Source organism: Micropterus salmoides, unplaced genomic scaffold, assembly GCF_014851395.1.
Source record: "Micropterus salmoides isolate LMB-PRFRI ecotype aquatic unplaced genomic scaffold, ASM1485139v1 Ms_hic_scaffold_18, whole genome shotgun sequence".
Taxonomy (NCBI): Eukaryota; Metazoa; Chordata; class Actinopteri; order Centrarchiformes; family Centrarchidae; genus Micropterus; species Micropterus salmoides.
In genome coordinates, this window is record NW_024040928.1 from 1,654,747 (window position 1) to 1,679,421 (window position 24,675).

The 24,675-nt window shown below is 41.9% G+C and overlaps 2 protein-coding genes across 3 annotated transcripts in view; both read right to left on the minus strand.

The window, feature by feature from the left end:
- Window positions 1–3,902: 3,902 nt before the first annotated feature.
- lyrm2 (LYR motif containing 2) lies at window positions 3,903–8,960 on the minus strand. Its single transcript, XM_038726500.1, has 3 exons — window positions 8,857–8,960; window positions 4,838–4,978; window positions 3,903–4,300 (listed from the first exon to the last, which is right to left on the minus strand). The coding sequence occupies exons 1-3, from the start codon at window positions 8,899–8,901 to the stop codon at window positions 4,220–4,222; spliced, it is 267 nt and encodes an 88-aa protein (XP_038582428.1). The 5' UTR covers window positions 8,902–8,960; the 3' UTR covers window positions 3,903–4,219.
- A 1,000-nt stretch (window positions 8,961–9,960) lies between these two features.
- Window positions 9,961–24,675, minus strand: part of mdn1 (midasin AAA ATPase 1) — a 69,649-nt gene continuing 54,934 nt past the window's right edge. Inside the window, exons 81-102 of one of the 2 annotated variants that reach the window (XM_038726454.1) lie at window positions 23,850–23,987; window positions 23,443–23,633; window positions 21,633–21,794; window positions 21,381–21,518; window positions 20,611–20,746; window positions 19,829–20,001; window positions 19,496–19,627; window positions 19,211–19,352; window positions 17,508–17,818; window positions 17,258–17,419; window positions 16,862–16,963; window positions 16,572–16,770; window positions 16,282–16,455; window positions 16,015–16,172; window positions 15,717–15,806; window positions 14,911–15,026; window positions 13,936–14,110; window positions 13,488–13,561; window positions 13,189–13,303; window positions 12,629–12,695; window positions 11,154–11,296; window positions 9,961–11,071 (exon numbers count right to left, since the gene is read on the minus strand). In XM_038726454.1, the coding sequence (XP_038582382.1) occupies window positions 10,886–11,071; window positions 11,154–11,296; window positions 12,629–12,695; window positions 13,189–13,303; window positions 13,488–13,561; window positions 13,936–14,110; window positions 14,911–15,026; window positions 15,717–15,806; window positions 16,015–16,172; window positions 16,282–16,455; window positions 16,572–16,770; window positions 16,862–16,963; window positions 17,258–17,419; window positions 17,508–17,818; window positions 19,211–19,352; window positions 19,496–19,627; window positions 19,829–20,001; window positions 20,611–20,746; window positions 21,381–21,518; window positions 21,633–21,794; window positions 23,443–23,633; window positions 23,850–23,987 (3,284 nt within the window). In that variant the 3' untranslated portion in view covers window positions 9,961–10,885. The remainder of the gene's footprint in view (window positions 11,072–11,153; window positions 11,297–12,628; window positions 12,696–13,188; window positions 13,304–13,487; window positions 13,562–13,935; window positions 14,111–14,910; window positions 15,027–15,716; window positions 15,807–16,014; window positions 16,173–16,281; window positions 16,456–16,571; window positions 16,771–16,861; window positions 16,964–17,257; window positions 17,420–17,507; window positions 17,819–19,210; window positions 19,353–19,495; window positions 19,628–19,828; window positions 20,002–20,610; window positions 20,747–21,380; window positions 21,519–21,632; window positions 21,795–23,442; window positions 23,634–23,849; window positions 23,988–24,675) is intronic. The other variant, XM_038726455.1, reaches the window with a different exon arrangement.

The window sequence follows — 24,675 nt, forward strand, 5'->3', positions numbered from 1 at the left end:
ACTGATGGTAGCCTTTGTTACTTTGGTCCCAGCTCTCTGCAGGTCTTTCATCAGGTCCCTCCGTGTAGTTCTGGGATTTTTGCTCACCGTTCTTATGATCATTTTGACCCCACGGGATGAGATCTTGTGTGGAGCCCCAGATCGAGGGAGATTATCAATGGTCTTGTATGTCTTCTATTTTCTTACAATTGCTCCCACAGTTGATTTCTTCACACCAACCTGCTTGCCTATTGTAGATTCACTCTTCCCAGCCTGGTGCAGGTCTACAATTTTCTTCCTGGTGTCCTTCGACAGCTCTTTGGTCTTGGCCATGGTTGAGTTTGGCGTCTGACTGTTTGAGGCTGTGGACAGGTGTCTTTTATACAGATAACGAGTTCAAACAGGTGCCATTAATCCAGGTAACGAGTGGAGGAAAGAAGAGCGTCTTAAAGAAGAAGTTACAGGTCTGTAAGAGCCAGAAATCTTGCTTGTTTGTGGGTGACCAAATACTTATTTTCCACCATAATTTACAAATAATTTCTTAAAAAATCCTACAATGTGATTTCCTGGATTTTTTTTTCTCATTTTGTCTCTCATAGTTGAAGTGTACCTATGATGAAAATTACAGACCTCTCTCATCTTTCTGAGTAGGAGAACTTGCACAATCAGTGGCTGACTAAATACTTTTTGGCCCCACTGTATATGTTTAGACTGCTTTGCTTCCCTCAATCTTTACCAACTAACTTCAATAATTTCTTCATCTAAACCATCAACCTGCCTCTTAGACCCCATCCTGTCTAGGCTGCTTAAAGACGTTTTACCCTTAGTCAGCACTAGATATGATCAATCTATCTTTATCAACAGGCTATGTACCACAGTACTTTAAAGTAGCTGTTATTAAACCTCTTCTGAAAAAGCCCAAACTTGATCCAGATGTTTTAGCCAACTATAGACCTATATCTAACCTTCCATTTCTCTCTAAGGTTCTGGAGAAAGCAGTTGCTAAACAGCTGTGTGCTCTTTCTACAGAGCAATAGTTTATTTGAGGATTTTCAGTCAGGATTTAGAGCTCATCATAGCACAGAGACAGCACTGGTGAAAATTACTAACGACCTCCTTATTGCATCAGACAAAGGACTTGTCTCTGTACTGGTTTTATTAGATCTTAGTGCTGCATTTGATACCATTGACCATCAGATCCTATTGCAGAGACTGGAACATTTCATTGGAATTAAAGGAACCGCTCTAAGCTGGTTTAAGTCCTATTTATCAGATCGATTTCAGTTTGTACATGTTAACGATGAGTCCTCCATGCACGCCAAAGTTAGTCATGGAGTTCCACAAGGATCTGTCCTCGGACCAATCCTCTGTCTTTATATATGCTTCCTTTAGGCAATATTATCAGGAAACATTCCATAAGCTTTCATTGTTATGCAGATGATACTCAGTTATATCTATCGATCAAGCCAGATGAAACTCATCAGTTAGCTAAACTTCAAATGTGCCTTCAGGATGTTAAAACCTGGATGACCTGTAATTTTCTAATGTTAAACTCAGATAAAACTGAAGTTATTGCTCTGGGGCCTAAGCACCTCCGTGACGCATTATCTAAAGATATAGTTTCCCTTGATGGCAGTGCCCTGGCCTCCAGCACCACTGTGAGGAATCTTGGAGTTATCTTTGATCAGGACATGTCGTTTAAGTCTCACATTAAGCAAATTTCAAGGACCGCCTTTTTTCACCTACGTAATATTGCGAAAATCAGGAACATCCTGTCTAAAAATGATGCAGAAAAACTAGTCCATGCATTTGTTACTTCTAGGCTGGATTACTGCAATTCCTTATTATCAGGCTGCTCGAAAAAGTCCATTAAGACTCTTCAGCTGATCCAGAATTCTGCAGCTCGTGTTCTGACAGGAACCAGGAAAAGTGATCATATTTCTCCTGTTTTAGTTTCTTTGCATTGGCTTCCAGTAAAATCCAGAATATAATTTAAAATCATTCTTCTTACCTACAAAGCTCTTAATGGTCAGGCACCATCTTATCTTAAAGAGCTCATAGTACCTTACTACCCCACCAGAGCACTGCGCTCCCAGAATGCAGGGTTACTTGGGGTTCCTAGAGTCTCCAAAAGTAGACTAGGAGCCAGAGCGTTCAGCTATCAAGCTCCTCTCCTGTGGAACCAGGTTCCAGTTTGGGTTCAGGAGGCAGACACCATCTCCACATTTAAGAGTAGGCTTAAGACTTTCCTCTTTGATAAAGCTTATAGTTAGGGCTGGCTCAGGTAGTCCTGAACCATCCCTTAGTTATGCTGCTATAGGCCTAAGACTGCCGGGGGATTTCCCATGATGCACTGAGCTCCTCTCTCCTCTACTTTCTCTACCTCTGTATGCAACCTCATCCCATTATTGCATGTTACTAACACAACTTCTCCCCTTTCTGGTAGTCTTGTGCTTTCTCGTCCCTCTCCTCTCTCCTCCTATCAATTCCTGCAGGTTTTCTGGCTCTGGAGCTGTGGAGTCACCTGCTTCCCCCGTGTTCCTGCTCGACACCCTCTGCTACAATTATTGTTACTATAATCATTAACATGACGATTATTATCATTAACACTACTATAAATATCTATACCATTTTTCATTTAGGCTATAGCAACATCACCTTTCTTGTCTGTACCTCTGTGTATCTGTGTAGGCTGCCTCCCTCCTCTATCTTTCTCTCTGTTCCTCTCCTGCCCTCTCTCTCTCTGTTCCTCTCTCTCTCTCTCTCTCTCTCTGTTCCTCTCTCTCTCTCTCTCTCTCTCTCTCCTTCACCCCAACCGGTCGAGGCAGATGGCCGCCCACCCTGAGCCATGGTTCTGCTCGAGGTTTCTGCCTCTTAAAAGGAAGTTTTTCCTTGCCTCTGTCTCCTAGTGCTGCTCTTGGTGGGAACTGTTGGGCTTCTGTAAATAACATCACAGAGTACGGTCTAGACCTGCTCTTTTATGAAAAGCGCTGTGAGATAACTGTTGTTGTGATTTGGCGCTATATAAATAAAATTTAATTGAATATTCCGTTGGCACACTCCAGACTCCAGATTTGAAATTAGAAGCATATAAGCAAGTTTCAAACCAATAACATGTCACTTTAAAGCTAGGGGGGAGGGGAGGGAGGTAGAATTTATTTTCAGTTGGATACTTTAAAAATCTAGCTGTCTCTTGCTGGTTTCTCTAACGTACACCAGCCTTACTTATAACTCAGTCAAAGAATCTGCTCTGACACATCCATCCTCCCACTGCAGGTCTGGTGGTTTCTACAGGCCCTCTGGTTAAGTGTGCAGTGGATAGTAGCAGTGCTGGAGTGAGTGTGTGAGTGGAACAATTCACTGACATGGCCAGTAAGAGGTGATGCGAAACTCCGCAGTAATGTGTAATTTGTATGTGTCCATTCTTCCTGTTTTGTGCTAAACCAGCAGAGGATCTCTACTACAGTCGACACTAGAGCTGCAACAACTAGTTTATTGAAGGAAAATCAATTATTCTGATAATCAATTGATCACTTTCTTAAAGCAAAATCCCCAACCCTCTGATTCCAGCTCTCTACTTTGTATCATTTTCACTGTTCTCTATAGTTTTATATATTTGTTGCAGCTCTAGTCGACACCAAATAAACCAGGTCCTGATCCTGAACAGCTGACTACGTATAAACTTGTCTCCCAGAATGCCAGTGCCCAGTCAATTACGTCTACCTGTAAAGGACAGTTGTGATCTTGATGCATGAAGAAACCTCAGAGTTGTATTGCAGTATTACTCTCTGCTATGTGTTTAATGTAGTGCTAATACAGCTTGGTTTAGTTTTATATGTATAACTGGATATGAATAATGTTCTCTGTATGATGATGCCAGAAAACATATTTTGGATTATGAAAATGATCATTATGAAATTGTCTTAAGTTTCATTAGTTCATGTTTAATATGTATAAAATACAGCACAAACAAAAGTCTTGCAGACGGGCTCAGTTAGCCTCACAAGTTGCCAGGTTTCCATCATCATGGAACAAAAATCCTACCCACTGTATTGTGAGCAGCAGCACAGGAGGTTTGCAGGATGATGACTTCAGGTCAGTTCCATAAATCCATTCTTCAAAAGGTGTCCAACCAAAGACGGGTCGCAATACATTCTGCATTGTTCACTTAAAATGACACGACCCTGATCAGAGGTCTCCACCAACAGTCAGTCCAGATCAGTCTACAGTCTCACAGTATTTAACTCCTGGCCAACGCCAGAGACTTCTGCAGCTCCTCCAGATGGTTGTTAGCTTGTGTGACCATCATACGGATGGCATCCTGAATGAAAGAGAGGAAAAGCAGCAGTAATGGACAAATCAGAGGATGCTGAGAAAAAAAATACAAAGGGTCTCATTCACTAATGTGTGCAAAGAAATGTTCTTGTATTGTGAGAAACTGCACACAAAATTAGCATTTGATTCATGAAGCACCGGCCAGTTCAGTGCAGTTATTAGCCACTACAGCTACTGCAGTGTTTCCCCTATATTCATTCTGCAGCAGCAACACACAACACATGGCTAGCTCCCATTCTGTGTTACTGTGTTTGTGTAGTGAGTAGCAGTAAGTGATGGTGAAAGCTTTTCCAACTTTTTGTACACAGATGTAATAATGGTCCTCAACCTTGTGAAATAGCATATTTCGTTTTAGGGGAAACACTGCTACAGCCAGGCTGGATTTAGCACTTCCAGATACCCTGATTAACGTACCTCTGTTGTGAGTAGTAGTCAGAAACTCTTTACTTGTACCAGCAGACATGGCAGGGCAGTTATAGGTGATCTGGCTATGTAAAGGAGAGGCAAGTTCATATCTCTTTACCTGATCTGTGGCGTTCTTATTCCTCTTGAACTCGTCTCTTGCCCAGTCTCTGAGGTACTTCCTGTCTCCCTCATCTGGTACCTGTCGTATGGTCCTCAGAATGTTTCTGTAAATCCCCAAAACCCTCTGTCTCTGTAAAAACTGACAAAGAATCAGCAGTTTAGACCCAACCGGACAGTTAGATACATTTAGGAATGATCTAAAATTTGGACCAAGAAGATTACAGGCTCGAACAGAGCCTGATTATGAAGAGAATATTAACATTCAGTGCATTTTGCATGCCGAGTGAATTGTAATTCTGAAGTTCCAGAATTACAATTCTATCCGCAAATGGGCCTAAGTGCCCCTTTCTCAAACCTCTTTGATAGACAGGATGACTTAATGGCATTGTTCAATTATATTTTTTAGTAGTTTTGGATGGTTTCCACTTATACTACTGCCATTTGGAGTGATGGAAACTGGTTGCTTCAACCACTTACAGTAATTTCACTTTAAGTTTTTTCTCTTACTAGTCTTTCGCAGTCTTAATCAACAACTATTATGAGTAAAATCATAATCCATCGTGAAGCTATGCTCAGCTTGCTCGCTCGCTCTCTCACAAACACACTGAAACGAAGCCGTGTGTATAGGTATAGAAAAACTAAAGCATTCAAGTTAACTCTTAGAATTTAGTCTATTTTCTTAACACAACGCTGTCAATGTAGGGGACATTAAAAAAATTATTGTCACAATATAACAAGTTGTAGAGTGAAATTGAGTTTGTACCTCCCTTCTGCTACATAGCCGACAATATACATTAATAGAGAATCAATTATGAAAGATGGCTACCAGAAATAAAGTATCATCAGTGGAGCAGTGCTGAGGATGAATTAGAGTTTAAGAGTCTGACAGCTTGGGGTAAAAAGCTGCTCTGCAGGCTGGTGGTGCGGCAGCAGAAACTTCTCTCTCTCTTCCCAGAAGGCAGCAGGGTGAACAGGCTGTGGCTGGGTGGGTACTGTCCTTTAGTGTCCTTTGGGCTCTGCAGACACCTCACCTCACCGATATTACTGATGCTCGGGAGATGGGTAGTTTTAATCACCCGCTGCAGAGCCCTCCGGTCCTGGGCCGTGCACATCCCATGTTAGTGACGTTTCCAGTCAGGATGATTCTATTGCTCCTCTGTAAAAGTTAATAAAAACTTGGCATTTAGCCTTCTTAAGTTTCCTTAAGAAATATAGTCATTTCTGCCCTCCAGGCAGTCAGTGGACAGAAAGTTGTTACTGTGATGTAGAGACAGAGCTCAGTTAAAACTTTATGGATGAAAGATACTTTTGTTACAGATTAATAAATCACCCCTCTGAAAATCTTGCTCCAGTCCATGCTGCCAAGCTGATAAGGGGAACGTATACAAGGGGGTAAGCCAGAGTTGGAACAGTGAAGCCAACCAAAGCCTGTATGGAGGGCTCCATGTAGGCCCAAAAATGACGTCAAATCCCTGTGACAGCCCGTCGCACATGAGATATAACCGTATTGCTTAGATGATAAACTTTTGGCAATCTAAAAACATTCGGCCATCAGTGACGCTGCGTTGGTGTTTGGTAGGTGAGCCTTGTAGGTGGGCTGATTAAACAGAGACGAGCTGCCTCAAACACACTGAGCCATGAAACTTTTTGTTGGCGCAGCTATCAGAATTACTGTTTCTGCAGTTGCTCTACGTCATTAAACCACGGTCATGTGCAGTAGATGCTGGTGCCAACAGGAAGTGGCCCTGTAGTATTTTATTGGTCCAAAACCAGCTTCGCTGCTCTCCATTCAAATCAGTGGGGTGGCTTCGTCCAGTAATATACTGTCTATGAACGTATAGTGGCTTTTCAGGACCCGCCCTTCTCTGCTTCTGATTGGCTAGTAATCCTTAACTATGAACTGCACATGTACAAATCCCAACAACGATCTTTAAGAAGTGAGAAGTATCACTCCATAGCTAAAACGAAGGCTTCAACACAGGGTGAAAAGAGGAGCTGCAGCAATGTGCAGTATGACAAAAAATATGGTGTTTTTTGAAAATGAAACCATGTATAGGTTTACATGGTACAACCCCTAAATAAAATGATGAATGTGAAAATCTGCATAATATGACCTCTTTAAGTAAAATTAATTTAATAAAAAGCAATTAACTGAGAAGTTATCAGAGCAGAATCCAGTCTGAATGCAGGTGTCCAAAAGCTCTGGTGTCGCCCCAGCTCTCTCCTCCAGAGCTCCCTGTAGCTCAGCAGCTGTTGACGAGCAGAGACTCTGCCCCCCCTCTCTGCATCTTTGCATTGACTTTGAATGTAATCATGCTGCGCCCGATGCTCACCTTGCGTTTGGTCTGAATACTAAAGTAACTTAACTACCCCTCACAGCATGCACCACAACAAACCTGCTAAATCTCATATTAGGGTCCAGGTTAACCAAAGGGGGGCTTGTAGCTTTTTGCAGCTCAGTAATGTAAAGCTGTTGTTGTAAAGTCCCCTTTTGCCATATAGTGACTATTCTTATTGGGGATCCAAGTCCGAGCGGTCTGGGGGGCATGCATGCAGGGCAGTGTGGCGGTGCAGTAAACCTTACTGAAATCGCTCCAATATTGTTTCCTTCTCTTTGTAAAAGTCATACTGCAGTCTAAACTGAAAAAGTTATGTAAGTGAAATTCACAGGGTGGTTTAGAATGATGCACACACGGCCGACGCCAAAAAGTATGTCCACCAGCAGGTGGCGCTATAATCAAGATAAACGCATTGTGGCCTGCAACTCCCACATAGTATGTCTGACATTCAAAAACCTGATGCAAGAGTTCTGTGAATGATACACGCCCATCTCCACCTAGCCTTTTATTTTTTTTAATTTTTTTAAATTGCACAATCTTGGCACGGTGGCCTCAGTGCAAGAAGGTGCATCAAGAACATGTTAGGTTCTCCAGTCAGTGCCACTGGCACAGATCTGGAGGTGGTTCCTGTGGCCCAGTGGCTGCCCACTGCTCGCTTGAGGTGTTTTTTTTTCACTGCATGTCTGTGTAAGTGACAATAAAGTACCTTAAAAAAAAATGTGAAACCTTTGTCAAAGATGTGATAGTAGCTCATTACAATACCTGCATCTGAGAACAAGACACACATACTTTAAATCAATAACATTTAAGCTAAATTATAAATAAATGTTGGCTCTCTGCAGTGCCATTAGCTGGATTTTCTCAGTCACTTTTCAGCCTGTCATACCTTAAAGGACTGACTGACTGTTTCATACCCAGCGCTGCTAGGATTTTGCTATTGAAGTGATGGGGACATAAGGACTCAGTTTAGGGGTGTAACCATACACAATTTAGGGGTCACAAGAAGACTATTTTACAGAAATAGTCAATGCTGAGATATGAGTGGGGGGTCCTCCCCCTGAAGAAATTTTCTTCACCGATGCACATTTATTTACATTGCAGGTCTTCTTTTTGTGTTGTTTCCATGTCTCTGCAATGGACAAATCTAAACACTGCTCTGTCATTAACCTGTAAATGTAACAAGACAGGTTGGACACTTGTGGGACCTTTTACCTTAAGCCCTCAATGTTAAGATACTTTGGACTCGTTTAATATCGGTTTTGACTTAAGCCGCAGTTATTACATTCATGCCAATAAAGCTAATTTGAATTGGAGAGAGAGCGAGAGCGAGAGAGAGAGAGAGAGAGAGCTAGCTTGCTAACCACTGTGGTCCTAACTCAAGTTCTAACCTTCATGTAAAACAGAGGAGAAACACATAACTGAGCGCATTAACTGTTTAAACATTTGAACCCTGTTACTTCACTCTGACGTTGCACTGGACAGAGGTGCAAAAAGCCAACAGACGTTCTTGAACTGTAAAAATGATTAATGATGGACAAACAGATCCGTCAAAGTCTAGCTAGCAGTACAGATGTAGCGTTCGCTAACAGCGCTAGCATACCGGATGTGTTTCTTAGGTCTTGTCAACCAATTCAGGTTTTGGCGATAAACATTTCCTTCCACTGTTGTGTAGATTTACCTGTTTTAAAGAAAGGGCTGCCTGCGGGAACCTTGAAACCGCCATCTCTAGCAGTGTCTGTCAGCCTTCTTCTTCTTTGGTTTTATGGCAACTTGCAACCCTGACTTTTCAAGGTGCATACCGCCACCTACTGTACCGGAGAACATAGCATGAACTATGTTTGTTGGGACTACTTTAAATTATCAAAAATAATTAAATAAATACATAAACAAATAAAGATAAACACAAATCCTAAATCCTATCATATATCCCTATATTTTTCAGATGTTGTATAACAGCTTTCTTGTTTGTGAGCCTCATAGGCAGGGGACATTTATACTGTCCTATTGACTTTGTCTCCCCCTGGTGGAGCGGAGGACAGCAGTCTGTAAAAGACCCTTTCCACAGCAGACATCTTGCCACACTGTAGCTGGATATTTAAGTTACATTTAATAATGACATTGCTTTTACGCTAAACAAGGTCCATAGTCATCCTACTAAGCAACCTAGTCATCATTAATGTTATATTACTTGTCCTGGGGGCGTAGGACTCCCATACCCATCAACCCTCCCGTTCTACCCAGATTCTCCCGTATTTTTAAACTTTCAAAAACCATATTTTCAGTGCTTGAACTGGCTTGAAAATGGGGGCCGAGTATACTGAGCCCTCGCCTAAAGATGGCCCATAAAGACAAAAGAATAGCTGTGGCTGCAGGGAGGGGCCCACAGAGAATGCTGGAGTACAGGATCCTGAATTTTGTTCTTTACCCTCTATTACTTTATTTGTTCCATGCCATCCATGGGAACTACAGTAGGATTTACTACACAAAATGATATGTGCCTTCTTAATAAAAATAGAAGGTGTTCACTGAGTGGATAGGACAAATTGCTTTTGTCAGAAATATATACTGTGCATGATGAACATTCAGCAGGTTAAACTTTGCTTCATCGTTTTGTGCTTGCAGAGTTGAGCCTGAAACAAGATTTTTTTCCCCTTTCCACATAAAATGGCTTAAAAGTGTATTATTTGAACATAAAAACTACCATATTGGTATTAAAATTGGTATCACAAAATAGCTTAAGGATTTTCTTGAAAATGTCTGAAAAGGTGAGCACAGGCCGAGCAACCCTGTAAACTGTTTATTGTCAGGATCATTCATCTCATGGTTTAACAGACGGATGCAATGAAGAAACAACCTCTTAATATGACAGATGTCTGCTTACATGTAAGTCCACGTTTCAAAACAGATGTGATAAACATTTCAATGCACATTTTATCAACACCTCATAACGGATAGTGTTGAGCGCTGAGCTCTCATTTAGCAGAAGTCACACGGTGTGATTGGCAGATGAACACTGCAAATTTGTGTCTTTAAACCAGTAAAAGAAATTCTGAACTGGAATTTGCAGTCAGTGTGCTTCAAAGTGCATGAGAGCGGTGACCGTGCCTCTGACCCATCACCCCGACAGCTCACTCAGGTGTGACGTGAGAGTCAATGCACTTGTCCTCTCCAAGGCACATTTTTGAGATCCTTCAAATGTCAGTCGTGACCACACCCACATGCTACTGTTAGGTCATGAAGTTAGGAATGGTTCTGTGAAAACTGCTCCGTCTGCTCTACATCTGTTGCTGTTCACATTGATGATCAATGATTTGATGGCTCTCGTAGCACTGACTAAAACATCCACACAAACATGATGTCAGGGATTATAGTACAAGGGGGACAGAGGTATTTACTGACTCTTCACTGATGTGTTTCACACCTAAGGGAATCACATTTTTGTTTTTATCATTTCATCTCAGACGTGCAAGTTAAAGCAATCCTCGTTACATTACAAAAGAAATAATAATTCCCCTGATAACAAGGACAAAACAGCCAAGGGTGCTATCAAACTACTAAAATCTACAGTAAAATAAGAAAATAAAGGCACATGTACAGCGGCAAATCCATTTTTTTCCGTTGAGGCTGGGAGGCTAGCAGCAGAGTGGCATTGTGCAGTTGGTTGCTGCCCACTCCTCCCTTCCTGTGAAAGATGGAGTCCCATTGGTCTACAGGTCGGCTGCCGTGACGAGTTCAAACCACTGTCTGAGAGCGTCACTCAGGGTCTCCGGCAAGGCATTGACATCTCGCAGGATGACGTAGAAGGGGAAGGGGAACTCTTCCATGTAGGAACGTATCTCTGGTAGTTCTCCGGGCCCTTTGAATATGGGTACCTTGATGTCCAGGATGGAGTCCTGCAGCACAGCACCAGTGTTTAAATTCACATTGCATCTGGAGACTTGGAAAATAAAAAAGGTCACATTCTTCTTCACTTACCCGTGAGTTGGGGTTGTCGAGCACCATGAAAATGACAAACACATTTGCGCTGCGTGCTGTGCGCACAGCTGCCATCACCCGCTCCTTCCCTTCCAGGAATAAGCCCCTGCCGTCAGAAATGATGACCAGCAGCTGGGCTGTCTCTGTGGAGGGAGGTCAGAGCGGAATATCACAAGATGAGACTAGTAATGCCGTACACTTCTACTTCACTGCAGCAAGGTGAGACGTTCAATCACTGCAGGTCAGTGAAACCAGCCTGCTTCCCTGTTCTCTCTAAGTTAGAGTGTTAAGTCAACACTAGAGGTTTAGTAACTACTAGTTAGTTTGTAACCAAACCAGCTACTATAACTGCTTGCATTACAATTACTTGGTGCAGGTTCTTCCCATGTCTAAGGGAAGTGGCCAATCAACGATCGAAGATAGTCCCATTGATATGGTTACTTTTGAAGTAGTCAAACCAGTGGCGGTCTGGCCATCTGGAATACTGGGACAATTCCCAGTGGGCCGCCTTCCTTAGCTTTTACTTTTTTTTTTACTGATGGAAAAGTTGGCAGAAGGTTGAGCGACACGTGCCAACCCCACTTCTCTCCAGACCTACTGGTCTGTTCCATATGAACGTCTACGCAGCCCTTACTACCAAATGCTAAGACCAGGAAGAGGAAGATGCAACAGCCTGTTCACGGGTATAAGATTAGACAGAGGACAGCAAAGCCAGAGATAATGCAACTGAATGCTGTTAATACAACATGTTATCAGAATCGATCAGTGAAATGCAAACGCTGTTGGTCAGCTACTGTTTTATAAGTGTACCAGGAAGAAAGAACTGAGGTAAAGAGTACAGTAACCGTGTGTTTAAACAAGCTGGTGGAAAAACTCTAATCTGATGCCTAACGTTAGTAAAGCTCTGAATGTCTACATTTGGCTGTCCTGTGGGGATTGTGTGTGAAATAAATCACTTCAGTATCAGTGATTTACTGTCCTGTAATTTTATTTTGCTAAAATAAGCAATTTCATTTGTTTTTTACTTTTTTTGCCTTTTCATTCTACATATAAATGTTTTAGACATTTACATTTGTTAATTAGCTCATTTTATTTAATGTCTGCCATTGGTTGCAAATAGTAGCCTATACATATAAAACCAATCAATCCTTTCCTTCTCAAATTCATATTTTGTGTGGGAGACTGTCTTCAGTGATTTGCTTGATATGATGCCCATCTCTTACAAGACAACACACACACACACACACACACACACACACACACCAGTTCACATGTTCATCACCATGCAACACGGTCACATGATGGTTCCGACTCTTATGTTCCTATTCAAGCTGTACTGGCCCAAACACTTTGCTTGTAGCCCAGAAAAAACAGCGAGGGGCCAAGAATTTCACTTTCACTACCAAACTGCACAGCGTACACTTACTGAGCTGGCAACTCTGTTTGACACTTACATATGCAGTGTGAGCCATTACCTGAGTTCATAGATCCTGGAATCTGCTGTCGTGCTGCTACAAACATTTTTGTTGAGGTCTCCAAAAACTACAGAGGAGAGGCATGAAGAGAGGGTCAGTCTGACAGGATACATGCCCTTTAACATCCGTCATCACATAAAAGGAAATTCAGATCAAGAAATACGAATTTGGGAAACAAAATGTTTAATGAGAAATACTTTTTAAACATGCTACAAAGCTAACACTGCATACAGACCTGTGATTGACATAATGGATTCCTGTTTTATCAGCTGTAGCATTAAATGGTTTTGATTCATTACTTGCAGCATCACTCTTCTCTTCACCATTAAGGAAAACCTTCTGTCTGTTTGTTTCCGTCTTATATAAAGCACTCTCTTCATGGATACATAGATCTATCAGATTAATCAAAACTTAGCAAAGCTTGTTAAGTGTAATATTACTAATATAACTCAGGAATAACACATAATATACCCTGACTAATGGCTTCTACCACCATACAGAATACACACATTAATAATTCATGCTTCATGGTTAAAGTGAAAGAAAATAAAAGCTCCCACCTGTGCTATTCTAGTCTTCTTCTGCTGGAACTGACAGAGTCTGAGTACCCGAGCTCCTGACTCGCTGTTGAACTGCTGCTGGAAGGGGTGGAGCAGCTGCACCTGCTCGCCAAAACTGGACACATGAGCAGGCGTTAAATGTTAACTTCACTTTAAATACATGGTTACACAGTCTGATATCACAAGCTGCACAATTCAGTGTATTAAATCTTTTTGATACTTAGCTCTATAATTGTATCTGCACAATATGTTCTTCTTTTCTATCTTTATTGCATCACACTGTACATGCATCACCTTACCTGCACAGAGACACCTGTCCGACCTCCAGCAGAGTGAGAGCATTGATGATCACTGACAAGGATTCGAACGCCAGCTGCAGCACACAGACAGGACACAGCAGTAGTTTATTTGTGTGTGTGTGTGTGTGTGTGTGTGTGTGTGTGTGTGTGTGTGTGTGTGTGTGTGTGTGTGTGTGTGTGTGTGTGTGTGTGTGTGTGTGTGTGTGTGTGTGTGTGTGTGTGTGTGTATGTGTATATAAATAAATAACTTTATCTAATTATTAATCTCCTACCAAAGACATTAGCACAGTGCAAAGAATGAAAGGACTTTCCCAGCCAATGAGAAGTGATCATGATTTGTTTCATTCATTTGTTTCTTCTTTCTTTAATTGACCGTTGTGACTGTGTACATGCCATAGGAAGAGCTATACAAGCTGCTTGTAGGGTTACATAACAGGACACTTCTTACCTGTTTGGAGTGGTTATCCACCATGCTGGAGGAGTCGTCCACAGCCAGACAGATCTGGTACTCTCTTTTGCTGGGCTTGGTTCTCCTCAGCCAGATCTTGTCTTTACGGAACTGGCTGGCGATGTAGGGGATCACCTTCCTCATGTTCAGACGCTTCCCTGTGCGGTAATCACCTCTGTGGAGCAGTGGAACAGCCCACATTAACACCACCGTGTGCATTTATCTCTCTGTTGTAACACAGCAGTAGCACTGATAACCAATGAGCCTCCCAGTTTCAACACGTCGGACAAAATATGGAGACAACAGGTAAGAACAGTACAACACATTCTCGCTCCCAAGTCATCACACATGGTTGTATGTCAAGACCCGCTGCAGTCAGTTTGTAACGCACTGGGGAGCCCCTTAGCGTCATAGCTCAACGCACTGTAGAGTAATTTATGAACACCAAAGGTAGGTGTAGGATATTTAATACAAAATACTTTCACCCAGGAAACAGGTGTTCATTCCCTGTGTTAAATAAAAAGTCAACATTGAATGTTTTTATTTATGTTAAGTAGGTTGCATAAGTTACACAAGTAACGTTAGTTACCCAAACCATGATCTTTACCTAAACTTAACAAAGTACTTTTGGTGCCTAAACTTATCCAAATTGCGCCATTTCACAAGTAAACCACTACTTTTATTTTGAAAGTCAACCCGAAGGATGCATATTATCATTGTTTCTAACTTGACCACGGAGCCCTACACGTCCAAAAAAGGGGTACCCAGGGCGTTAAAAAGCGACGCCAAGTGGTCTGGACCAACTGTCCATATATGACGAGTTAGGAGTGAGAATGTGTTGAACAGTAACTTGCAACCTGTTAAGCAATGTTAAAAGGTCATGGGAACAGTGTGCCGCAAATGTATCTTTCACCATACTGCATAATTTTAAACTTCCATTAAAACATGTAAAATACTGAGTGTGTTGGTCCTGACTTGAGTTTGGCTGCCTGTGTGGGCTCCAGGATGAGGCGGAGCTGCTCACACAACTGCTGGGACAGTGCTGAGGTCAGAGTCTGGTACTGGTGCCACATAGAAGCTGCTGCATTCTCCTACAACACAGACGAGAACACATTAGTCACAAGTAACAACCAGTATTCAGAGTTCAGGGCTCGGCTGACCCACACCATGCCCTGAACTCTTAACTGTTACCATGTAACCAGAGATACAGGCTTTCACGATTAAATAAGATGAGACTGAAACACTCTTTTGTACTCCAGTAAATCCTAAAACTAAATATAGAGGTCAATCCCAGACATCCGTTGAAAGGCATTAATGAATTTTTTAGCGGTGATGTTGCAAATGGAGCTGCTCTGATGCAAGAAACCATTTGACAATAAAGCATCATCATCATAATTTCATACAATCAGAACTAAATAATATTAGCAGGAAACACTCCATAAACTTTCATTGTTATGCAGATGATACCCAATTATATCTAACTATTTCCCATGATGCACTGAGCTCCTCTCTCGTCCTCTCTCTCTCCATCTGTATGCATTCTTATCCTATTAATGCATGTTACTAACTCGACTTCTACCCTCTCCCGTAGTTTTGTGCTTTCTCGGCTCTCTCCTTCAGTCAGTTATTATTATTGCTCTCACTATTATTACTATTTTTATTGATATCTGCATTATTACCACTACCATTACTATTATTTTACATCTCTATGTGGAACTTGCATTGTGCTACTCCCAGTGTGACAAGAGTCATTTGGAACAAAACTCCTGGGTCAGCCTCACCTCCTCCTGAGTTCCTGGAGCCAGTTTTTGCCAGGCCTCCAGCTGCAGCTCCATCTCCCTCCTGATCTCCTCTGGGTCTCTGTCTGCTTTCTGCAAACACCACCACACACAGCTTTAAGGTCTGACTTTGATAATGTAACAGAATTTAAGGATTCTTTTGTGGAAAAGAAACAGAAAGAAAAACAGAGTTGTCAGCAGCTAAATACCTGTCCTGAAACGCTATTCTTGTTTGTGCAAGGCAGAGAAGTAATAATAGAAGAAGAAAAAGATGTTTGTCTATGGGATAGTAGGTCTCTACCTGCATGGTGTCCAACAGCAGTTCAGGAACTGTGTGAATTGTGGATTCCGTGCTTCTCTCTGCTCGCTCTTCCTCTCTGGGATTTTGTCGGTCCCTCCACCTCTCCTCTTTCTCATCTTCTCCCTGCTTCTTCACCTCCATCTCGCCACTGTCTACACCTGCAAGAAGAAGAGGAAGGAGAAGTTAGGGGATGTGAAAGTTTCACAAAGCCACAATTAGAAATTCTGTTCAAAGTCCAAATGGGCAGGATAAGAAGAGATGTGTCACCTTTCTGGGAGGCCTTGGTAGAGTCTAGCTGCTCAGGCTTCAGCTCCTGGACCTCAGCTGCCTGGAGGTCCTCCTCCTGGTCCTCCGTTTCCATGGCAACATCGTCATCATTCCGATATTCATCCTGGTCCTGATGAGGTCCTGCTGCTTTCTGCTGGTCTGCACTGGCAGCATCTGGAAACAGCAAGAGCAGCAAAGATCTAATAAAAACCTGATCACAGGAAGTGTTACTGAAAAGACTTTCCACTCTCATGGAGTGTTTGTTGCATATTATGGAGGTGATGACTGACCATATGTCTGAGCGTCGTAGGCCGCCTCTCCCTGTTTGATGTGTTCGTACAGGTCTGACTCCTGCTGGGCGTCGCTCTGCCTGCTGTCCTCGGTGCGATCCTTACTGCTCTCCACTGTACGCAGACGCTTATTAACGCACTCATTGTAGTCCCCTGTTGATCGCTCGTTGTCTGCTTGACCAGGTTTTCTCTTGAAGCTCTGCAACAGTTCAGTAAAAACTTATAAGATAGACTGAAAAACAAAAGGGAGGTGGAGATTCATCAGAATGCTTTTCTGAGGCCAGTCATACCTGTGTCTTGCTCCGAGTCTGTGTCTGTGAAGCCATTCTTGCTGTCAGCTTTGACTGGTGGCCCTCCGATTGGCTGGCATCAGCGGCTCCGCTCCCATGCTCCTAGCAAACCAGAAAAATGGAAATACTTATTTTATCTTCTATGGGGGAAATGTGAGGGTGGATAAACATAAATAACCCCTTTGTCATTTTAAATAATGCACAATATACAGATATAGCCCATTTTCCCCATTATCTTACAGTCTATATTGTTCATCTTAAGGTAATGTCAGATCCTTTATAATGCGTATTTCACTGACAACTGTAACCATGTCAGCACTACTTTCTTCCATTGCTGTGTCTTAGCTGCTGGTACAGCCCTCAGGCAGGTCAGTGCTGAGTGAAAGTGAAGCGTACCTCTTTAGCTTGGTCTCTCTCTGATGCCTCTCCTGCCAGCTCCACGGCTGTATCACTCTGAACGTTCTGCTCTCCAGTCTGACCGTCTGTGTTGTGCTCCTTCCTCTCAGCTGACTTAGGCTGTTCATCATCCTCACCTGCTCCTTCCTCCTCATCCTCCTCCTGTAAGAATTACAACAGTGACACACATAACAAACCATCCGGGTTCATCACATAGTACACAAGTCGAGTAGTTCTTAGACATACACACCTTTGGTGTGGGACCTTGATTTGGGATAGTCAGATCTTTGTCTCTTCCCGCCTCCTCTCCTCTTTCCTCCTCCTCCTCCTCATCTTTTTCAGCAGATTCTTCGTCTCCCTTTTCTTTCTCTCCTCCTCCCTCCTTCTCTTGCTCCTCCTCCTCTACAGTCTTGGGCTCCTGACTGTTCTCCTCTCCTGGTTGGTCAATGTGGTCCTCCTCCATCTTCTCTGTTCCCTCCTCCTCCTCGTCTCCATCTTTCTCTTGGTCCTCCTTCTCATCCAGGGCCATAGCTTTATCATCGATGTCAAATGGATTCTCCTCTGAAGAACAGAAAATGTTGTAAGAGTTTACTGAACTGCTTTAAACGCCAAAACAGACACCTGCTCATGGCCTTTATTTTAACAGGATCATGTATTTCAGTTAGTGTTAAAGGGCTGAATTTATGTTACTACCACAAATTAAATATAGCCTCTCTCTATAACAGCTTCTCAAAATTACACTTTTAGCTAATTATGTGTTGCTACCAGCACTGAAAGAGTTCATTTATAGGAAGTTAAACAGTAAAATAACTGTCAACTTTTAGGTAATCACTTAATCATTTAAGCCATTTTGGCGTAAGACAGTAAACTGAATCTCTCCATGTTGGACTGTTGGTAGAATAATACAGTACTCTAAAGACATCACTCTGGGCTGTGGAAATCAGTGACAGGCTTTTTCCCACTTTTTTCTCACATTTTGTAGACAAGATGATTCACTGAAAAAATAAATCAGCAGATTAATAAAAAATGAAAAATACATCTTTGTTACAGTCCTGACACAAAAAAGTGTCACTTTTTTGCTTTGTTTTTTTTTTTTTAAATCTAAAACATTTTCTGTTTTTCATTATGGGAATTTGCTGTTTTTTTCCTTTGGAGCTGGAACAAATGATTGATTTAATTATCGATTAATCTATTCTGTTAATCATTTATGTGAGAAGACAGCGAAAAATGCCCATTACTATTTCCCAGACGCTCGAAATTGTATGTTTTGTCCGATCAACAGTCCAACACTGAAAGTTCTTAAGTGTTAACAAATAATACTACATAGAATAATCAATAATTGGTCCAGTATATAATGCACTATGGAGGCCAAGTCCTCGAGACACATTATCTAAAGATATGTAGATGGCATCGCCCTGGCCTCCAGCATCTTTGATCAGGACATGTCTTTAACTCTCACAACAAACAAACTTCATCATACAAACTTCAAGGACCGCCTTTTTTCACCTATGTAATATTGCGAAAATCAGGAACATCCTGTCTAAAAATGATGCAGAAAAACTAGTCCATGCATTTGTTACTTCTAGGCTGGATTACTGCAATTCCTTATTATCAGGCTGCTCGAAAAAGTCCATTAAGACTCTTCAGCTGATCCAGAATGCTGCAGCACGTGTTCTGACAGGAACCAGGAAAAGAGATCACATTTCTCCTGTTTTAGCTTCTTTGCATTGGCTTCCAGTAAAATCCAGAATAGAATTTAACATCATTCTTCTTACCTACAAAGCTCTTCATGGTCAGGCACCATCTTATCTTAAAGAGCTCATAGTACCTTACTACCCCACCATTAACTCAATGCTGAGGACTCATATCCACATATTACAGACACTGTTACAGTTTCTGTTTGGAGACAGTAACAACAGGCTTTGCATTTGTTTATTAAGTGGCAGGTCTCACCGTCACCTTCACCCTCTCCATCGTCTCCAGCTTCATCATCCTGGTCCAGGTTGAGATCCTCGGGCAGATCCATGGCCTCAGGCTCAGGTCTCTTGTCCTGCTGACCATGGTAGGGGTCCACTTCATTCTCATCAAACTCCCTCTGGGAAACAGAAAGAGCACAGATCAGAAACAGCAAAAGAAATGTCTGATACTAAACCTACAAAAGTAATGAAAGGTTAGTTCAGGGACTGTGTGCAGGGACGGCTATCTGGGAATTTCTTCACTTCTTAGTAAAAAGATTACCTCATCTCCTTGTTCATGGATTTTCTCTTTCTCCTCCTCGTCCATCTGTTCGTCTTGGTCCTGGTTTTTCTTATCTTTGCTGGGGTCTGCAGAATCTGAGTTTTCATCTTTAGCGACCAACTCTGACTCACCCTAAGAAAGTCCAGTGTTGACAGAGAATTAGGGCACATTGACAGAAGTGGTATCTAACAGCCATTGTTAGGTGAATCATTTAATATCTGATGGGCAGGTTTTCAGTTCATGTAAAGTGATACTTCACATAATATTTTTCAAAATGTGTATGTTTTTCAAATGTTTTCTTCATGAGCCTTGTGGTTATTTTGTGTTCTGTACCTGGTCCATGCCCTGGCCAGACTCTTCCTCCTTGTCACTTCCATCCTCCTCCTCTTCCTCCTCATCCCCCCACATTCTTTCATCCAGAGTGTCTGTCTGTCCTTCACCCAGGTCACCCATCTTTTTATCCAGCTCCTCCTCCTCCTCCTCTTTAGACGACTCATCATCTTCACCTGCAAACGATTAAAAGAAGAAAATCCACAGTGGTGATTCCAGGAGACATTTCTAGTGAAATTCATTTTAGGTTTTTACTGTTTTTATGTTTTTATCAAAGGCCACCTGTATTAAATGATTAAATATGAGTTTCATTTCTGATGATCTTCTAGTAACAGAAGCTACCCTCCCTATCCCACTGACTGTAGCACACTGTAAGGAAGTGCTCCAGCTAGATAGAAATATTTCATCTTTTAACGTGTTGGCTACACTGGAAGTGGGAATGTGTTGTGTTTGTGTAGGCTGACATCTGCTGGTTGCGATCACCTTGTGCCGACATTTTTGTGAAGAATAAAAATAATTTAAGCTTCTTCATACAGATTAGTTAAGTATAAGTTAAGTATCTTTTCACCATAGGAACAGCCATTGTAACACTAGCTAGTTGTTGCCAAATATGGTGAAGATTGGCGTTTTAATTTGAAATCTGTGGCGGATGCATACATGTGGACGCGTGTTCTCAGCTTAGAGCAACTGTAGCTGGCTGTGTGAACGGATCAGGATGGTGTTACTGTAGCAAGTAAGATCCAAGAAAGTCAAGAAATCAATTAGCTACAGACAGTTCAAGATACCTGGTTCATTCTCTTGCCCATCATGCATTTGGCCATCAAAATCCTCTGACATCTCGATGGCCTCGTCTTCCGCCTTGATATTCCCTTTTTCTTGTTGTTCTTCCTTTTCCTCACCCTCCTGGAAAGTGTCCTCCACCTGCAAGAAGAAGAATGCAGCATGTTGGTCAAATGATCGATTTTGATGACCAGTTTTTTCTGAACTGGTATCAGCAGAAGCATTTTTCTTTTATCAGGGAGCAGCAGAAACAGTCTGTTCAGTAGCAAGTTTCCCTGTTAGAGTGAGGTGAAGTGGTTGAGCACAAGGTGTAGCGACAAGCGGGTGTGTTCCCATTTGTCTTGAACTTTTTGTACGCGACGTGCAGCACAAATCATTGTGATTGCATAGAAGCCGTTGCCATGGTTACTCTCAACGGAGCACCTGCCGTTGGATCGCTGCAGTCTGCTGAAGCCTCCCTCTGCTGCTTGTTTGGGTGGCTGATCAACATCCCACCCCTCCTGTGTTAATGGTTTGACTGTATGTGGATTCAGAGCCAGTGAGCAATGGACTTTCAAAATAATTTTTTTTTTAAAACTGCATTAACGTGCAATTAAATAAAAGTCTGTGTCTATTAATTAATGCATTAACACGATTTTAAAATAAGCTACTCGGAAATACTTGCATGTCCTGTCGTTTTTCATGTATATATGGTTTTTATCAAAAAATAAGACCCTGAGTTAAGATTATTTAGCAAAAAATGTTCATATTAGTAAAATCTCATATATTCCGTCACCTGATCTTCATTCTCAATCTTGTCACTGACGTCTTTGGTGCCCTCGCCTTCTCCTATACCACCGCCCTCATAGTCATGAAACTCTGTGGCACCTTCTCCATCTCCACAGGCCATCAGCTCCTGAGGCAGGCAGAAACCCTGATAAAGGCCACAACAAGAAGTTAGTCACTGCTTTTAGTTGAACTTAATAATGACTGTATTTGTGTGTATATATATTCAAATGAGACTGAGTCGCCGTTGTCGTGTCTGTACCTTCTGAGCGAGCTCTGTGAAGATGCTGGCCAGCACAGACAGCAGTTTGCCTGTGCTCCTGTGCGCTCCAAGTGACACAGCCATGTAGTAGCGCACCAGGTCAGAGTAAATCCCCAGCAGAGGCTCCAGACGCACCATCATCCTGCAAGCCCTGTTCACCTCCTGAACGAACGAACACACACACACACACACACACACACACACGCAACAAGGAGAGATGCTGATGGCGTTGCATGATGGCACAGTACAATTCATGAATAGCTACGATGCCCCATTCTGAAATAATGAGCTCCCCACAAACTGGAAAAAAACAAACAAGTGTTTAACACACGTGTGGGTTTTTGTGAGATTTAAAGCCACATATCTCATTTGTATGATAGAGTTAGATTGATTTGAATATTGATGATTTGATTACAACCCTGACTTTTCAGTTCCTCGAAATTGATAAGCTGATATAATTATGGTTTTAAATAAGAACATGAGCGCTATGGGGAAATCAGCGAAATCTTTTTGAGAGACTATCACAGTTTAATGTAATAAAAGTAATAAAAAAGGGCATAGAGTTAAAGCAACAATGTAAGATTTGTGATTGGCGCACCTACCATTTCAGAGTAATGTAAATGCTCTGTACTTGTATAGCGCCTTTCTAGTATTTTCGACCGCTCAAAGCACTTTTACACTACATCTGCATTCACCAGTCACACACATTCATACACGGAGCCTAAGTGCTCAAACGGAAACTAACATTCACACTCACTCATACACTGGCGGAACAGCCGCCAGGGGTTATATTCATTATTTCATTGTTACACAGTGCGCCCCGGGCCCAGAGTGGTAACCACAGAGACACTATTCTCCCTATTACAGGTCAGTGTACCATTAAAATGGAATTGAAAGTTGTTACTTTATGATAAAAATACTACATAATGTTGCTTTAAGTTCAGTTCACTTAAAAGACTGATTGATTCAGATTTATTGGGAGATTATAAATTCAATTAACATCATGTGGTTGTGGAGAGCCTTGGCAGCCGGATGGTTACTATCAATGTCACTGGTTCAAATCAAGCGACCTCTCATGTCCCGCTCTCCTTCACCGTTTCCTGTCCAAATCTTTACTCTCACTCTGTCCAGCAGAAGTGAAATATACCAAAGAAATATATTAATAATAATAATAAAATAAAAAATATCTTAAAAAGAAATCTGGTTGCTATTAATGGTACCAATGCTAGCACTGGTGATTTATGAATGACAATGGGGATGTGAGGTCTATAAAATGTACTTGCATCAGAGATTTAAATCCTTTACAGCTGAACTGAAACAATGGATTTAGTTAAATTAGATTTTTTATAAATTCTTTTCAAAGATTGTGTAGTGAAAGGCCTGAAAGAATCTGTCATCCAATAGAATTTGTGACTTGAGCACTCCGCCAATCAGATGAGAGCTGATCGTGGTTTCAACTATTCTTCTTCTTCAAAATAAGAGCGCACTGTTATTAATAGGACTTCATCAAGGATAAAGAGGTCAACCCTGCAGGTGGGTTACCTGGCTAACATCATAGAAACTTGGATAAGCTAAGCCACATTTAAAGAATGTAGCCCTGGATTGGAATTGTAATATGAACTGGCCAACATCATAGCAGTGTGGTTTTTAGATAAGAATGAATATAAAAAATGGGCTTGTGGTCGAGTAGGAAGTCAGTGCATCTGTAAAAAACATCGTCACAGCTTGTGACTTTTCAAATCAATACAATCTATTTTAAGTGCAGCTGTAAAGTCTTGTAGACGTCATATATGCAAGTTGCTGTTGGTACCTGGAGCTGTGGTGACTGACAGGAGTCTGTGTGTGTCCTCAGCTTGACCAGCAGCCTCTCCAGCCCGGCATTAACATCTCCCACACACAGAGCCTCCACCTCAGCTGTCAGCTCCTCCTCCAGGAATCGAGTCAGGTGACCGGGCTTCAGCAGGTTCTCAACAGGCCCTTCATCCTCCTCGTCAGCTCCCTCTGATACATCACCATAACAACAGAGATTCTGGTTGTAGTTTTTTTGGTAAATGTTTGGCTGGCACACATTTGAGCTCCTGACACCTTCTGCAGAACGTCTGAACATCTGAAGACCAAAGACTGCTACTAGACAGTGTTTTATTTATCTACACTGGAGGTTGAATTTGTTCCCTTCTAAGTACACCAGCCATGCAGAGAGCAATGCATCATCCTCACCTCTCTTGGCGTCTCCATGCTGATCTCTTTGTTGCGCTCTCTCCCTTCTCTTCACAAGTGTCTGGACAGCACACAGCACTGTGTTGATGTTTGTCTCCAGCTCAGCAGAGAACTCTGTACAGAAGGCAGGCTGCTGATCTGTTAGGGAAATAAGAAGAGGAACTTTAGAACCATGGTTACTTTGCTAACACTTCTAGTGATGCCATTGACAACTTGCCCCACTGTTTGTCATCACACCTCTTTGTCACTCGTCGCGGACCGTGGCTTTCAACATAATGACCCTGAAGCTCTGTGTGGAGCCGGGACAAGTTCACACACACTTTCTGTACTATACGCTGTTGTTAGCAAAGGAGGGACAAGCAGTTCTTTCGTTCTGCTGGTTGTTTCTCAGATTTTGTGTTAGCAAAACTTCTGAAGCCGAGCTGAAGATACTGAGCTTGACTGAGTGAGCGCATGCATGAGGAGGGGGGCTGTGCAGTGTGGTTTTTATTACTATTATTATTTTTTTTTTTATTATTATTATTATTTATTTTTTTACACGCCATCTGTCTCATATACTGCTGTCAGGATATACTGACAATTTCAGCAAATATAATTCCCTACTGCAGGCTTATTTCTGCATGTACCTCAGAAAATCCATTACTCTACTTAAAGCACCCAATGACCCCTTAGAGAATTTTACAATCATATTATAATGCATTATAACTGCGATTATAAGGCATTATAAAAAACGGTTGGTATGAATTACTATGATTTTATAATTCACTACCTGATAGTTGCCAAAAATTTATCAGTGAGTGACCAGCAGGGATTATGATACTTTTCC